Source organism: Vipera ursinii (assembly GCF_947247035.1).
Source record: "Vipera ursinii genome assembly, chromosome: 9".
NCBI classification, from domain to species: domain Eukaryota; kingdom Metazoa; phylum Chordata; class Lepidosauria; order Squamata; family Viperidae; genus Vipera; species Vipera ursinii.
In genome coordinates, this window is record NC_139523.1 from 8,697,371 (window position 1) to 8,713,982 (window position 16,612).

General features: G+C 48.0%; 1 protein-coding gene across 5 annotated transcripts in view; it reads right to left on the reverse strand.

The window, feature by feature from the left end:
* Positions 1-7,160: 7,160 nt before the first annotated feature.
* The window catches only part of MAP7D1 (MAP7 domain containing 1), a 75,546-nt gene continuing 66,094 nt past the window's right edge, over positions 7,161-16,612 (reverse strand). For 3 of the 5 annotated variants that reach the window (XM_083369748.1, XM_083369746.1, XM_083369749.1), the window contains 5 exons: positions 15,606-15,659; positions 14,901-14,964; positions 12,663-12,771; positions 10,394-10,596; positions 7,161-7,998 (listed from right to left, as the gene is read on the reverse strand). In XM_083369748.1, coding sequence (XP_083225874.1) covers positions 7,988-7,998; positions 10,394-10,596; positions 12,663-12,771; positions 14,901-14,964; positions 15,606-15,659 — 441 coding nt within the window. In that variant the 3' untranslated portion in view covers positions 7,161-7,987. The remainder of the gene's footprint in view (positions 7,999-10,393; positions 10,597-12,662; positions 12,772-14,900; positions 14,965-15,605; positions 15,660-16,612) is intronic. The other 2 variants (XR_014493316.1, XM_083369747.1) reach the window with 2 other exon arrangements.

Below are 16,612 nucleotides of genomic sequence, written 5' to 3' on the forward strand. Positions count from 1 at the left end.
CCTTCTCCCTTTTAAGGACCAGTTTCGGTTTCCGCTTCGCCACCGGAGGGAAACGAAAGTGAATCCAGCGAGCTCCGGGGGAAAACGTTTTGGCCTCTCTGGCTTCGATTCAGTCCCGAACTAACCCTTGAGACTTTTTTTTTCTTTTTTTTTTTGGGGGGGGGGGGGAGGGAGACAGAATTAAAAATATAAAGGAAGCATTGGGGGGGGGAAGAAAGAGTATTATTTATTTATTTATTTTATTAAATTTACATACAGGAACAGATATGAAAAGATTTTTTTTATTTTTTTTTATTTTATTTTTTTAAAAAAGTGAAAAAAGCAGTTCAAAGAGTTGTCCGAAGAATAATTTGGGGTTCTCCAAAACTCCAGCTGGAGCTTCTGCGCAAGAATAGAAAAAAAAATGTGAGATCCAGACAGCTGGGAGGAAAGAAGAAATGATGCGTTCCTAAAAGAAGAACAGTTTGCCAGCAGATTTTTTTTTTAAATAAGGGGAGCTTGTCCGGGGTATCACGTGCTGATTCTAGGGCGATACTTGATGTATGTGTGTGTGTGTGGGGGGGGGGGTTATGTTTATTCTTGTGAAAAAGCAGTTCCTCAGGGAGAACTAATTTAATTAGGTCAGTTTGTGTTTACAGACCTTATCCTTTGATATTTATTTATTTATTCAATTTATATACCGCTCTTCTCCCGTAGGATTAGGTCTGGGCAACTTGAGGAAGTTTGCTAATGTTGGTTGATTGACTTAAGTTTCAGCTCGACTGTTAACAATCTAGCAGAGACACTGATTCTCAGACCATTGTGGATTCTGTTAATATTTTAAGGCACACATGTCAAACACAAGGCCCGCGGGCCGGATCCGGCCCGCAAAGTGGTTTCATGTGGCCCGCGAAGCCATCCTGGAAACAGTGAGGGAACGGCCCCCACTGACCCTCCTTCTGCCAGAGACCCTCAGATCTGTCCCACTCCTGCCCAGGCCCCCATAGGCACCCTTGATGCCAACGATGTAGAGCTGGCCACGCCCACCCAGTAGGCCATACGCACTCTAGCCATGCCCACCCAGTAGGCCACGCCCACCCTGGCCATACCCACCCGGCCCCCTTGAGGGCAACCGCAATGCTGATGCGGCCCTCAATGCAATTGAGTTTGACACCCCTGAAGGGGAAGGTGGAAACAGTATAAAGAATAAAATATATTTGGATATCAAACATCTCACAGAATCAAGAAAAGAGAAACGTCGGCTAAAGAAGCCATTTCCGGCCTTTTTTGCAGCATACAAACATAACTCCTACCTAACCCCTAATTCCTCCATCCTTCCAAACAGCTCCGGTTCATCAATCCAAAACTCGCCTTTCGAAGCTTGGAAAGCCAGATGGGATAACACAATTGCAGTTGGTGAGCCAGCATTCATAGTGTTAAGAGGATTTTCCTGACACATTTACAATATGTTTCAATTAAGGATTGTTGAAAGACAGCATAGGTAGATAAATGAACACAGCAGGTTGGCAAACCTTCGTAAAGGAAGACAAATATTTTATGTATTTGAAGATAGAGTATATGCCTAGGAAAGATGAGATGCTCCTTTACAAGACATTTGTGGTTAATTATAGATGAGGACCACCAAGGGACGCGGTGGCTCAGTGGGTTAGGACGCTGAGCTTGTCGATCGGAAGGTCGGCAGTTTGGCGGGTCGAATCCCGAGTGCCGCGTAACAGAGTGAGCACCTGTTACTCGTCCCAGCTTCTGCCAACCTAGCAGTTCGAAAGTACGTAAAAATGCAAGTAGAAAAATAGGGACCACTCCGGTGGGAAGGTAACAGCGTTCCGTGCGCCTTTGGCGTCTAGTCATGCCGGCCACATGACCACGGAGATGTCCTCGGACAAGCGCTGGCTCTTCGGCTTTGAAACGGAGATGAGCACCGGCCCCTAGAGTCGGAAACGACTAGCACGCATGTGCGGGGGAACCTTTACCTTTACCTTATAGATGAGGAAACATGTCTTTTAGCAGAATATGAAAAAAGTAAGAACTGCACAGGAGGAAGATGGGTAGCTCTTGACTTACGGCCATAATTGAGCCTGCAGTTTTGGTTCTAAGGTGGTAACAGTTGTTAGTGGGTTACCGTGGGACCACATTTTCCAACTTTTTTTGCCGTGGTTGTTAAGCAAACATTATTTGCTATGAGACATTGTGGTCACATGACTGGGGGAGGGGGTGGCCATGGGAACTTTGGGGGGGCTCTTTTGTAAGTCGCTGATTGTAAGTCGAAGAGTACGTGTATAATACATTCCATTTGATAATGACTGGCTAAATCTTTCAACTGAAAACCTGTTTTATTAAATGTCTACACCACCCAGATGACTCTGTAAGACTATGAGAAAGGAGATAGGAGAGCAAATCCACTGTGGCTGCCATCCCATGTTACTTGGGTTGAGTAAATATATTTTCTATGACCTCCGTTGATCATCTGGCATCGAATTCTTGGGTTGGGCACAAACTGGGGGAAAGAGGTCTTGGTCCTTTGGACAATGGAATATTTACTTGCTTCAGGTTTACTGCTGTTGATTGTCGGAGAAAACATTTTGGAGATCTCTTGACTGTTACCCATTGGGTCTCTGCTCTTCAGGGAAAGATGGAGTTGAGATGGCCAAAGAGCCTTGGTGGAGCAGTGGGCTAATGCCTCCTTAAGTAACACCAGTTGCCTGCAATTAGTGCAGGTTCGAGTCCCACCAGGCTCAAGGTTGACTCAGCCTTCCATCCCTCCGAGGTAGGTAAAATGAGGACCCAGATTGTGGGGGGCAATAAGCTGACTTTGCAATAATGCCGCTTGGGGGTGGGGGGGCGAAAGCCCTAATAAGCAGGCATATACATAGAATGGAGGCTATTGCTAAGCTCATTGATTTGTGCTTAGATTGTAAGCCGCCCTGAGTATTTGGAGGCATCTTTTTAAAACGTTGACTCTACAATTGATTCACGAAAGCTGCAGGGAGGTTCCTACCCATTTCTCCAAGTCAGTGGATCCTAAACGGCAGCCGTCAGACTCGAAAAACCAGACTTACATGTGCAGAGTTCTAGCTACTTTATTCCATTCCTGTCTATATTACAGAATTTCCCCAGCCTGGCAGCTCTCTCTTGGGAACAGTTATATACGGCTATAAGGAATTCAGGGAGGATTGCCTGGTTCTTTATGGTTGCGCAGTGACTTTAGACTAGCTCTGTTCTTGATCCCCTGGCAGGGTGCTTCCAAAGAACAACATTGATCTCTGTTTTGACATGAGATCTAGAAGGCTGGCTATTGCATATTGCAGGGAGCCCTGGGCTGGGCTGGGGGGTGGGGTGGGGGGTGAGGGCAGCTGCACAGGGATGTAATGCTATGTGGAAAAAATCTTGGGAGACTCAGGCTAAGAGATGCTGCCAAGAGAGGGGATGGTTAGAGTGGCCTAGAATAGTGGGTGGGTCAAGGTTGCAAAACTCTGTTCTGATTGGTGCTGGCAGGATCTTAATTCTGGATTGGCAAAAATACCACCGAGCTCGGTCAGTGTGACCAATTCCAGGGGGGTACTATTGGGGTGGACAGAAAGAATCTTTCAAACCTTTTGGAGATTCTGTGACTGAGGGAGGAGTTGAACCCAGGTCTCGTCGATACCAGTCCAACACTACCCCACTTCAATTCTCTTTCCCAGATCCCCGTTTGCTCAGTAGTACCATCCAAAAGGGTTGTCTTTGTTGTTTTCTGGGATACCTTTCATCTTTCCAATCTCTTTTTTCTTTTTTTTTTAAAAAATTCTTGCATTTCCTGGTGGTCTTCTATCCATGCAATAACCAAGTCAAATTTGACTTCCAGCTTTTGAAGACCAACCAAGGTTTGGCAAGACAGGAGGCACTTCATGTGTGTGTGTGAGAGAGAGAGAGGGGGGGGGGTCATAATCATAATAGTAAAGTTGGAAGGGACCTTGGAGGTCATCTAGTCCAGACATGTCAAACACAAGGCCCAGGGCCCAGATCCGGCCCGCGAAGTGGTTTCATGCGGCCCACAAAGCCATCCTGGAAACAGTGAGGGAACGGCCCCCACTGCCTTGGCCCTGGCCCAGAGACCCTCCTCCTGCCAGAGACCCCCAGATCTGTCCCACTCCTGCCCAGGCCCCCATAGGCACCCTTGATGCAAATGATGTAGAGCTGGCCACGCCCACCCAGTAGGCCACGCCCACCATGGCCATACCCACCCGGCCCCCTCAGGGCAACCGCAATGCTGATGTGGCCCTCAATGAAATTGAGTTTGACACCCCTGATCTAGTCCAACCCCCTGCTCAGGCAGGAAACCCTATACCATTTCAGACAAATGGTTGTCCAATCTCTTCTTAAAAACTTCCAGTGTTGGAGCATTCACCACTTCTGGAGGCAGGTTGTTCCACTGGTTAATTGTTCTAACTGTCAGGAAGTTTCTCCTTAGTTCTAGGTTGCTTCTCTCCTTGACTAGTTTCCATCCGTTGCTTCTTGTCCTGCTTTCAGGTGCTTTGGAGAAGAGCTTGGCTCCCTCTTCTTTGGGGCAGCCCCTGAGATATTGGAACAGTGCTATCCTGTCCCCCCTCGTCCTTCTCTTCATTAAAAAGAACTTTGTTCTCAGTCATAGATCCAACCTCGTCTGTGTTTTCCATTTCAAAACGAGAGCAATGAATCATTAACCAGCAGCAGTTGCTCCTTTGAGATCTGAAAGGTGTTTTGGAAGCTGCAATGTCAGTGATTTGGGCTTACAGATGGAAGTCTTTGTCTACAGCTGAGCCAGGGAATCTGAATCTCCTCCCCCCTTGTCTGGAGGGGAGGGGCAGCACCCGGGAAGGTGAGGAACTGCCTGCAGAGTCCCTGGCAGAGTAGGGAGGGGAGCAGGTCTGCCACAAACCAGAGACCTCGTCTCTCTCTAAACCTGTCTTCTCACCCCACAATGCCCATCATCAATGCTCAATATCGGACCTCAACACCCAGCATCTCCAGGCAACACTCGTCGGAATGAAGGTTATTTTAGGTTTAGGGCATGTGAATTTCAATACGCTACGGAAGACTGTTTAACTAGCTAAAGGGATAAAAGTGAAACCGTGTCAGATGTATTTAAGCTGTCACGGGTGTAGTCAGGAGAAAAGCAAGGTAACCCCTGCGAACAGGGCTAATGGTTTTAAGACCAGAGTACCTTTAGAGGTAGTATTTGCTGATATCATTGGCCCTGTGAAACCAAGTATTGGTGTAGCATGCTACATCCTGAGTATCATGGACCATTATTCACGGTATGGTTTTTGTTTCCTAATGAAAACAAAAGCAGACACGTCTCAGCATTTCTCAAACTGGCTTTAAGTTTGTAGAAAGGAAAGCAAAACGACAGGTTCAGTGCGTCCTAACATATAATGGCATTGAGTTCACTAATAAGCAGTTTGTTGCCAAATTACAGTCAGCCAGCATTGAACGTAAGCGTTCTGCCCCTTACAGGCCACCACAAGACAAGGGCAAACGCTGCAAGCTATGATAAGAACAATGTTGTCTGATTCCGGACAGCCTCTGTTGGCTGGGGAGGAGCTCCTACACATCTGTCCAGTGCCACTTTTGTGAATTTGAGCTGGGGCACAAGTCTCCCTTCAGGAGAGCTTTCCTATCTTGGCGACTTCCAGATGCGGCCATTTTTGTTCTTAGCAACAGCCACCTCAGGGGAGTACCTTGATGCTCTCCGAGCTTCGGTGGTTTTTGTTCAGACGTTTCACTAACCAAACTAGGGAACATCATCAGGGTTAGTAAGGAGTGGGCTTTACTCTCAGTTTCTGTTCTAGGGACTTGCCCTGTCCCTGTTGGTGGGGCCGGTCTTGGAGATTCTATTGTCCCAAGGGCAGTGGGTTGGGCCATTTACTATTAGTTTGATTGGCACTTTGTTGATTGGGATATTGGCTTCTTGACTAATGGTCTGATCTTGGATTAATTATCTGGCTGTTGACGGCTGGTGGGGAGGCGTTTGTTCTCTTTTAGCATTTTATATATACAGCATTATAGCATTTAGGCTTATATACCACCGCATAGCATTTTACAGCAGAGGTCCCCAAACTTGGCAACTTTAAGACTTGTGGATTTCAACTCCCAGAATGCCTCAGCCAACTTGGCTGGCTGAGGAATTCTGGGAGTTGAAGTGCACAAGTCTTAAAAGTTGCCAAGGTTGGAGACCCCTGCTTTATAGTATTCTCTGGGCAGTTTACAATTAGAAGCATTATCTGCATATTGCCCCCAGCAATTTGGCTTCTCATTTTACCGACCTCAGAAGGATGGAAGGCTGAGTCGAGGATCAAACTCCTGGCAGGGGGCAGAGTTTGCCTGCAATACTCCACTTTAACCACTGCGCCACCAAATAGATATTGCTTATGCCTATGTGTCTGTTGATGGCTAATTTGTCGGAGTGTCAGGCTTCCAGAAATTCTCCAGCATTTTTGACTTAGCTTGGTCTACGAGAGTCAAGTGTTTCCCATCTCAACTGGGAAATTAGTCATCTACCTTTAAAGTCCTCTGGACATAGACACAGGCTATCTACGGGACTGCCTTTTTCTACCAGGTCAGATGAGATGGGCACTCCCTTCTAAAGTTTGCCAAGTGATGGGATCTAGGAAGCATGCCTTTTCCTTGGCAGCCCCCCACCCCCTATGGAACCCTATGCCCCATGAAGTTCAGCAGGCCTCTGCCCCCTCCCCCCCAGCCTTCCGCAAAGATTTGAAGACCTGGCTTCCCCCCCCCCCCCCGAATGCTGGGAGGAGAGTAGAAAAATCACCCTTTAGCACTTTGATCCGATGCCCGGTTTATGTTGTTTTTAAGGTTTTCATGGGTTTGGTTTTATAGTTTTAATATGACTTTATGCGTCTTTTGGTTTTTGATTGGGAGCCACCCAGAGTTGGTTGAAAGCTGGATGGCTACATAAGTGTTCTCAATAAAGAAACTGGGGGAGTTTGTTACGTTTATACGTCACCCCTCTCAGTCTGCAAGGCTACTGGGTTCAGGTCTCCCTCTCTAGAAAGAGGTGCAAACTGGGTTTAGGGAAGAAGACCATCTTAGCAGAGCAAGCAGGACATCCCCCCACCCCCCACCTGCAGTTGGCCGATGGCATTCACAAAGAGACGCCACACCCCTCCCCTTGATTTCTCCATTTTATTGTCCACAAAGGTTGCTCAGAGGCATAATACTGTCAACCGTGACATTGAGGGCAGCAGCCCCAGCCAATGCCCCACCGAGAAACAGCAGCAACCCCCCTCCTCGAAAAAAAAAGCACAGTGTGTTGGGACGATGGCAGCTGCTGAGTCGCTAACAGTGCACACACGCATACACTCACACACAGCCACACAATGTTGCCCATCTCCTGGCTGAGACCAACAGGGGGAGGTTTTAATAAGAGATCTAGATCCGTGTTTCTCAACCTTGGCCGACCGTGGCTGCTTGGGGAATTGGGGGAAGTTAAAAGTTGTCCAGGTTAGGAAACACTGATCTAAATGCTTCCCGTTAGCCGGAACACACGCTCACCTGCAACACTGACACACCCTCGTTTAGGAAAACCCTTCTGGAGTTGGAGGGGGGGTTTGATCTCCCCTTCACACGATCTGGCCCTCGCCTAAAAATACAGCCCCTCTCTCCGAGGGGCAGCCAGATCACAAAGGCGCAGTCCTCGTGCTAACATCAAAGTTTATGTACATTATTCACATCCTTTGTTACCCAGCCAGTTAAATAACTATGTGGTTATATAGCGTTGAAGATGAGCTATGAGATGGGGGTCAGTCTGATAAGGTGCTTATTAAAAAAATAATAATACTAGTCATAAAATGAGGACAGGAAGAAGAGTAAGTGAGTCCAGAGGGCTGGCACCCCAGCCTGGCTCCTTGCATTGCCCTCAAGTCCACAGCGGGGCAGAATTCGCCCTGGGTGATCATCCTCCACTCTTAACGTAGCCTGCAGCTGGCCCCCGTCCTTTGGCATCCCCCTCTTACAGAACCTCTGCAGGAGGAAAAGAAAGAGAAAAATCAGAATTTTGGAGGACTAAAATGCTCCAGGTTTGACCCAGCCATGCTTCCTTGTACAAGACAGGCCTGAATATAGGCAGTCCTCCACTTACGACCACAACGGAGCCCAAAATTTATGAGCTACAGCGGGTTTGCCCCATTTTACAACTTGTGTTGCCACCATCGCTAAGTGAATCATTGCATTTGTTAAGTTAGCAACCCGGTTAAGTGAATCTGGCTCCCCGTCCCCCCCCCCTTGACTTTGCTTGACAGAAGGTCGCAAAAGGGGATCACATGACCTTGGGCACGGCAACCATCCTAAGTACGAGTCAGTTGCCAGGCGTCTGAATTTCGATCACGTGACCCTGGGGATGCTGCAATGGTCGCTAAGTGTGAAAAATGGTTGCAAGTCACTTTTTCCCAGTGCCGTTGTAACTTTGAACGGTTGTAAGTCGGGGACTAACTGTACAAGTAGTCCTGGACTTATGATCACAATGGAGCTCAAGCAAGGCAGTTGTTACGTGAGCAGTGCCCCATTTTATCACCTTTCGTTAAGCGAATCACTGCATTTGGGAATCTGGCTTCCCACATTGACTTTGCTTGTCCGAAGCTCCTTCAGAAGGTTGCAAATGACATTCTCAGGACGCGGCGGCCATTGTAAACCCAGGCCAGCTGCAAAGCATCCGAAGTTTGATCACGTGGCCGTGGGGATGCTGCAACGGTCATAAGCATGAGAACTGATCATAAGTCATTTTTTTTCCCAATGCCATTGTAACTTTGGTCATTAAATAAATGGCGCTAAGTGGAGGACTATCTCTAATCCCTTTTTTTGCCCAGATTGGCATGTTTGTTGTTGTTGTTATTATTACTGTCCCTTGGAGGGTGGGCTGGAATGAGATAATCCAATCGAGAGGCAGGATTTTTTGGCTGCTTGGGATTTTTTGGTGGTTTGAGAAGACTTAGCAGGACAACAGCTGGGAGGGGGGAAAAGTGGTTCAAAGAGACTGCGATGCCTTAATCAGGCATGTCAAACTCGCGACGTCACTTGACGTCGTGCGACGTATCGTGACTTTTCCCCCACTGCCGGCAATGGGGTGGGCGCGGTTTCGGTGTGACGCATCCGGCCCGTGGGCCGGCAGTTTGACATGCCTGCCTTAAATGAAACGTGCCTTTTCCAGGGATGTTCTTGCAGTTACAGAAAACCTGGGGGAAGATGCAGCTGCTTTAAAGAGATGTCTAAAGGTGCCCTGTGAGCACTAGCACATACTTGGAAGCCGCCTTTTGCTTTTGATTCTGAAGCCTGGGACCGCCTTCTTAACGCATTTCACGCTTACTTCTTCCCAAGAAGGCGACCAAGGGCATTTCACCTGGACAGTGTTACAGTGAAGGTCTTTGGGGGCGACAAGGAGCCCCTCCCAGGCCGTGAAAGGCAGACTTATACGAAAACCAAAGCAGACCACTCCCCACTTCTGCATTTGCTCCAACTTACTCACCAACCTGTTGGATGTGTGGAACTGAATCTTGTTTTTATTCATTTGTGAGACTGATACCCTATCTTTTCTCGAGAATACCAAAGTGGCATACCTGGAACCCCTTCCCCATTTTTTTCTTGAAACCATCACCTTTGAGATGCAACTGAGACACAATCAGTGGGCCTGTGGGATGTGAGCCTGCTTTTAGTCTATCTCTTTATTCTCGTTGGGCACCGGAACTACAGAATATCAAGCTAAGAAAGTCACGTTGCAATTCTTCCGAGCTGCAATACTTTATTGTTTCACTCCTCTACTACAGAATCTTTTCGGACTGAAGACTCAATTCTCTGCATCCTACAATGCACAGCTAGTCTTTGGCTTACAATCCTTCATTTAGTGACCGTCGAAGTTGCAACGGCACTGGAAAAAAAATGGTCCTAGCACTTACAACTGTCACAGCATTCCCACGGTCACATGATCAAAATTCAGGGGCTTGGCAACTGGCTTGCATTTTTGACAGTTGCAGCATCCCAGTGATCGCCATTTGCAACCTTCCCAGCCAGCTTCCGTCAAGCAAAATCAATGGGAAAGCTGGATTCGCTTAATGGCCACAGGATTCATTTAACAACTGCTTAACATTTAGTAATAAAGGTTGTACGAGCCGGCGTGACTCACTTAACAACCGCCTTGCTGAGCGATGGAAATTCCGGCCCCAATTGTGGTCATAAATTGAGGCGTTCTGTACTCTATGAACTGTTAAGGAGGGGCTGTCCTCGCCCTCTTTCTCTCACACGATATCTGGGCCAAGTTGCCTCTTGACTCCACTGGAATGCAGCCCCTCCCTTCTGGGAGTCCACCTCCCTCCTGAATTCCACTGGACAGAAGATGCTCCTTGCTGGAGAATGGAGGCTACCTTACCTGTGACCTGTGGCGCCTTGGCCACAGCGCTGTTGAGGAAAGGCTCCTTGTTGGCAAAAGTCAGGATGGGCTCATCAGCCATGCTTAGCCCGGACCCTGCAGGGCGCTCCCGTCCCCCGGGCTCCTGAGGAGAGGGGAAGCCATTCTCATGCTTGCTGGACTGCAGGCCATTCACCAGGGCCAGGGTGGGGTTGATGGGGGAGCTGCAGCAGAAAGAGAAGTGGTATGTGTGTGTGTGAGTGTGTGTGTGTGTGTGTGTGTGTGTAAGTCACGACATCCCAAGCTTCCCTCGAGGAGACGCGGAGGAAGGCAAAAGGTGGGCAGAAGGGAGAACACCCAGATCTACATTCTGGAGAGCAGATCTTTGCACACAACACACAGGTGCTGACAACACACTAAACCTTTGCTTTAGCCCCAAGGGTTGTTCCTTGGATTGGCCTAAGGACTTCTGAGCTGGCCTCGGGAAGGTATGGACAAGGAGGGGAAGGAGGGAAGAAGCCATTCAGCAGCAAGCAATCACACTTGCCGGAGACAGAAAGGGGGGGTCTCTTCAAGAGTCAAACCATCAATTCCTAACCATGCCCATATTCAGTCAAAGGACAAAACTGCTGTTGAATTTTGGCCACGACCACAACTCCAGGTGCTGCGCTGGTTGCCGCTGTGTTTCTGGGTGCCATCCAAAGTGCTGGTTGTCACCCTAACCCTTTAAAGCCCTACATGGCTTGGGACTGGGTTACCAGAAGGAGTGTCTTCTCCCGAGAATCTCTACCTGTCCAATTTTGTCTAGTAGATTGGGGATGCTGTGGGTCTTGTCAACTGAGGAATGTCAACTGGCCTTAACTCCTGTCCTTTGGAACGTTCCTCCTTTGGTGCTCAGGATGGCCCCAACCCTGTTAGCCTTTTGTAAGCCTTTCAAGATCCTAATCTTTAAAGATTAGATTAGGGGTCTCTGAACCAGGCAATTTTAAGACTTGTGGACTTCAACTCCCAGAATTCCTCAGCCAGCCAAGTTGGCTGAAGAATTCTGAAAGTTGAAATCCAGAAGCCTTAAAAGTTGCCAAGTTTGGAGACCCCCTGGATTAGATGATGGCACGTTAGCGTGGTTTGGAGCCAGGTTTTTGTCATTGTTAATGTTTTATGTTTTAACTGGCTTAAGTTTTATAAATTTTAAAATGATTTTATGTGACTTTTAATTTTTAATTAAAATCCGGCTATGTGTTCCTGGAAATATTAGAGGCCTCCATTACCTGGTTGCAGTGTTAAAGATGATAGAGATATAAGATAAATATATATATATGTAATTTTTTTTGGATTGCTAACAAAGAATTAAAGGGAAACTGATATGTGTATGTGTGTGTATGTATATGTGTGTATATATATATATATAATTTTATACACACACACACATACACACACACACACACACATAAATATATATATAAATAAAGTGAAGACAACTCAAGTTCTTGTATTCCAGGAAGGCTTGGTAATGTGGCCCCTGCAGGCATCAATCCCTGATTTCAGCCTGTTTGGGTGTTCAGCATCTGAGAAGGTTGCTATTCCCTGGTTTTTCCCAGTGGGCCAAGATTGAAAACCAAGCTGAAGGGCAGAAGAAACAGTAAAAGGAATTGGAGAAGGAAATACTTTGGCTCTGATAAAAATCATCAGGACAAAGTTTCCGACAATAAATCTTTTGTTCAAAGGATCGCTCAAGTTTTATCCCACTCTGATCCCAGAGTATTCCAAGGATGTGAAGAAGCTACATTATCCTTGAAACAGAGTCAAATGTGAACCCTGATCTGGCCTCCATATACTTTCGTTCAGGACACCAATAATGCAGCTGCATCGTATGTCTGCTCACATGCACTTCAAGCCATGTTTCTCAGCCGTGGCAACTTAAAGATGTGTGGACTTCAACTCCCACAATTGCCAGCATGATGGCTGGGGAATTCTGGGAGTTGAAGTCCTCACATCTTCAAGTTGCCAAGGATGAAAAACACCCATCTAGATAATTTGGCTGATTTTGAAAAAGCTGGTTGGATCTGATTAGTAGCTGGATGGAGGAATACCAGAAAAATCCAGGGCATTCCAGAAGGGAAAGTTTTGGCAGCTCCTTCCTTATTGTTGACAAGAAAACCAGCTAGACGTGTGAAGCTCCACTTGAGGGAGACCTTTATCGTTTTATAGCCACAACGAAGGGGATTCTGGGAAAGTATCTGCCATGGCATTCCTGTAACGTTCTGATCTGTCTTTGCAACTCTTTACATACCTGTGCTGCTTGCCTTCCGGACTTGGCCCTTTGCGACTGACTGGACTTGAGGGTTGCATCTCGGGCAGTTCTTCTTCCTTGGGAAGACTTCCAGGATATTTCTTGCCATCTGAAAATGGAAGAAAATCTATTAAGCCCCCTGGAGGCCAGAGAATTGTAAAAAGAAATAGTAATAGCACTTAGACGTACATACAGCTTCACAGTGCTTTTACAACCCTCTCTAAGCAGTTTTCCAGAGTCAGCCAATTGCCTCCCCAACAATCTGGGTCCTCATTTTACCAATCTCGAAAGGATGGAAGGATGAGTCAACCATGAGCCGATCAGGATCGAACTCCAGGCTGTGGGCAGAGTTTGCCTGCTACACTGCATTCTAACCACTGCACCACAAGGACTAAGGAAAGTGTTGTGATTCAGGGTCAGCCTGTGGGTTCGGCAGTTGGGTCGGACGACTCAGAGGAGGAGGGGGGTGTTGAAGAGCTTGCTGAGGGGGTTGGAGAGCTTGCTGATGAGAGCCCTCAGCCAGGCCCCTCCCACCTGGTCACGACGCAGACCCAGTTGTGTGAGCCTGACAGCGTGGATGAAGATGACCCACAGCTGGCCCTGTTCAAGGACACCCGACGCAGGAGGCAGTCAATCAGGAGTAAACAGAGGAAGGCATTGGGGCACCTCGGAAGGAGGCAGAGAGAAGCCACACCCTGAACTGTATAAAAGGGGAATGCGTGGGAGGGCTGGTTTGCTGAAGGCAACCGCTTGAATAGCTCCTGTTTCATGGTTCGTGTCTTGTTTGCTTTTGTATTCATAAATTTGGCAGGCTTAGTTCCAGCCTCTTGCCTTCTTGTAAAAGGGGTTGTCTCTGCCTTTTCTGCAGGGCCGGTAGCAGGCTGGTACAGAACAGAAAGGAGGGGAGACATAGCAATAGCACTTAGACTAATATACTGCTTCCCAGTGCTTTACAGCCCTCTCTAAGCGGTTTACAGAGCCAGCATTTTGCCACCAACAATCGGGGTCCTCGTTTTACCGACCTGGGAAGGATGGTAAAACCTTCAGCCACTCAGGATCGAATTGCTGGAGTGAGCAGTGAGTTAGCCTGCAGTGCTGCATTTCAACTGCTGTGCCACCACGGTCCTCCCAGGACCTCCTCCTCCTCCTTCCCCCCCCCACCTCAAAAGAAAGCTGGAGTTCTCAATGGGACCCAAAATGAATCTGTATTCATCCACGGTGAGTCTAGGACGGTGATGGCAAACCTTTTCGAGACCGAGTGCCCAAACCGCAACCCAAAACCCACTTATTTATCACAAAGTGCCAGGACCGCATCAGCATTGTGGTGCCCTCAGGGAGGGGCCTCTGAGTGCTGCCTCTGGCACGCAAAAACCGGGGGGGGGGGAGGAGAGAAATGGGCCACTGTGCTGCAAGGCACCAAAATGGTCACCACTGCACCGCAGAGTGCAGTTACAAGGCGGGGCGGGGCTAGTGAGTGTCACACAGGCACTAGCCCCTCCCCATTTGCAGCGCATGCGTGTTCGCGGCCCTGTGCGGACATGTAAAATGCTTCCCCCTCCCTTTTCTTCCAGTCCACCAATCGACAACGGTTGGTGAACTCTGCTCTACCACCTCTACTTGAGCTTGCTAGTCGGCCCCTTCGCCTCCTTTGTTCTGGGCGGGGTTCCTGCTCCGGGCAGTGGTGGTGGTCTGATGGACTTGCTGCCGGCGGTGGTGGCACACGTGCCAACAGAGAGGGCTCTAAGCGCCGCCTCTGGCATGCATGCCATACGTTCGCCACCACTGGTCTAGGAGCAGAGTTCATTTTTTTTAAAAAAGAGAGAAAGAGGCTCACGAGATTACAGGTTGTCCTCAGTGTATGACAACAGCTGGGACCAGAATTTCCACTGCTAAGCAAGGCGATTGTTGAACGAATCACGTGGGCATTAAAGCAAACCCGGCTTCCCCCGCTGACTTTGCTTGTTGGAAGCCAGCTGGGAAGGTCACAAATGTTGACCTCGTGAGCCTGGGGATGCTGCAATCATTGTTAAGTACGTGGTGGTTGCCAAGCACCTGAATTTTGAACGTGTGATTATGGGAATGCTGTGATGGTCGTAAGTGGGAGGACCAGGTGTCAATCACTTTTTCCGGTGTGGTTGCAACATCAAACGGTTGCTAATTCAATGGTGCTAAGCTGAAGACAACCTGTAATCAGATTTCATAGTGAAGATATTTAAGGATGCAGAAAGGGATTCTCACCTGGGCACATTCCACCCCCTTGCTTCCCTTCCTTGCCATTCACCATCTTCTTGTCCTCTTTCTTCTGCAAAAAAGGAGTGGAGATATATTAAGGGAGATGGAAGCGAGTCTTCAACCAGTATGTTGGCAGATGTTCACGCTTGCTATCTTCTCGTGGAAGGAAGGAAGGAAGGAAGGAAGACGAATGAAGGCAAATATATACGCCCCAAGATAATGTTGCAAGATCCAATCTGGGTCGATCACCGTGGCCAGAGGTTGTGTCTTCCCAGCTTTCGGACTTGGGCTGGAGCCCATTTTCAGGGAATTTCTCTCTACTGGAATACGTGCTTTGGGCTATATAAAGCTCGGAAGAGTAATCCTCTGGCCACGGTGCCCGATCCAGATTGGAAGGAAAACTGTCCACTGTTTCTGGGCCTCTGCAAAGGCCCCCGAGTTGGTGAGGTGCCAGAGACTCAAGGTTGCCCTGTCGTGAAGAGGGGCACAGGAGAAGAGAGACTGCCGACCGGCAGACCCAAAGGCTCTGTGGAGCAGCTGGGCATAAACGTTGTAAGAGTCGTGGGAGAGGCCTGGCTGAATTGTGCTCCCGTTCATTCAGAAGAAAGGCTACTAGCTGCTACCTCTCCTGTAGGCGTCACCCTATCTAAGGCCAGAAACAGCAGCTCACGGCCCTCTCGTCTGCTGGACGAGACCAGGAAAATCAATCACCCTTGCATCAGCTCCATCGGCTTTTCGTGTCCGTTTCATAATCTCTTCCAGGCGCTGCAAGGAGAAAAAACAAAACAAGATTGTCAAAAAAAAAGAAAAAGAAAAAAGGCCCTATTGAAATGCAAAAATTTGCTGCCTCACCAGCCACGACAGGAGGGGAAGTCTGATTTATAAAACAGTGAGAGGATATAGGGATTATTCGGATGTTTCGTTATGAGGTAAGGATGCGAGAAGATCCTGTACGTTTTTCAAACCGGAAGGATTCACACAGGAAATCCTGAACAAGATTCAGGATCCTGAACAAGAATTACACTCCACTGTTGAAGGGTTATCCCATTACACTTGGGACCAGAATTTCCACTGTCAAGCAAGATGGGTGTTCAGTGAATCGCACCCAATTCTGTGACCTTTTCGCCGTGGTTGTTAAGCAGATCACGGCAGTTGCTAAGTGAACCATGAGATCGTTAAGCAAACTCTGGCTTTTCCCATTGACTTTGCTTGTCAGAAGCCGGTTGGGAAGGTTGCAAATGGCGATCTCAAGAACCCGGAACCATACAACCGTTGTCAACAGATGCCGGTTGCCAAGTGCTTGAATCTTGATCGCATGACTGTGATCGCGCCCGCCTTTGGGGTGGGTTTTAACTGTGCTTGCCAATGAAGTTGAATTTAACCAGAGATGTGATGATTTTCTGATTGCAACTGTTTAAAATCCAGCGGCTCAAGCACCAATAACCAGAGTACAAATAAGCTACTCTATTGCTTTGCGCTTATTTCTCAGGAATCTTCTTAGACTGGCAGCTTTCCCCTGGGAAAGACTGGCTAAGTCTAATTGCCTTCCAGGGAGGGTCAGGCTTCTTGTGTTTACACAACGACTCCAGACTATTCCCCATTTGACCCCCTCCTCCTGACTGGGATGGTTGCTCTCCAACCCAGTGGCTAACACGAGCTGGCTTGCTTGCTTCGGAAGCAAATTGCCCAGCGCCCCTTTACAGAATAAAGCTATTATG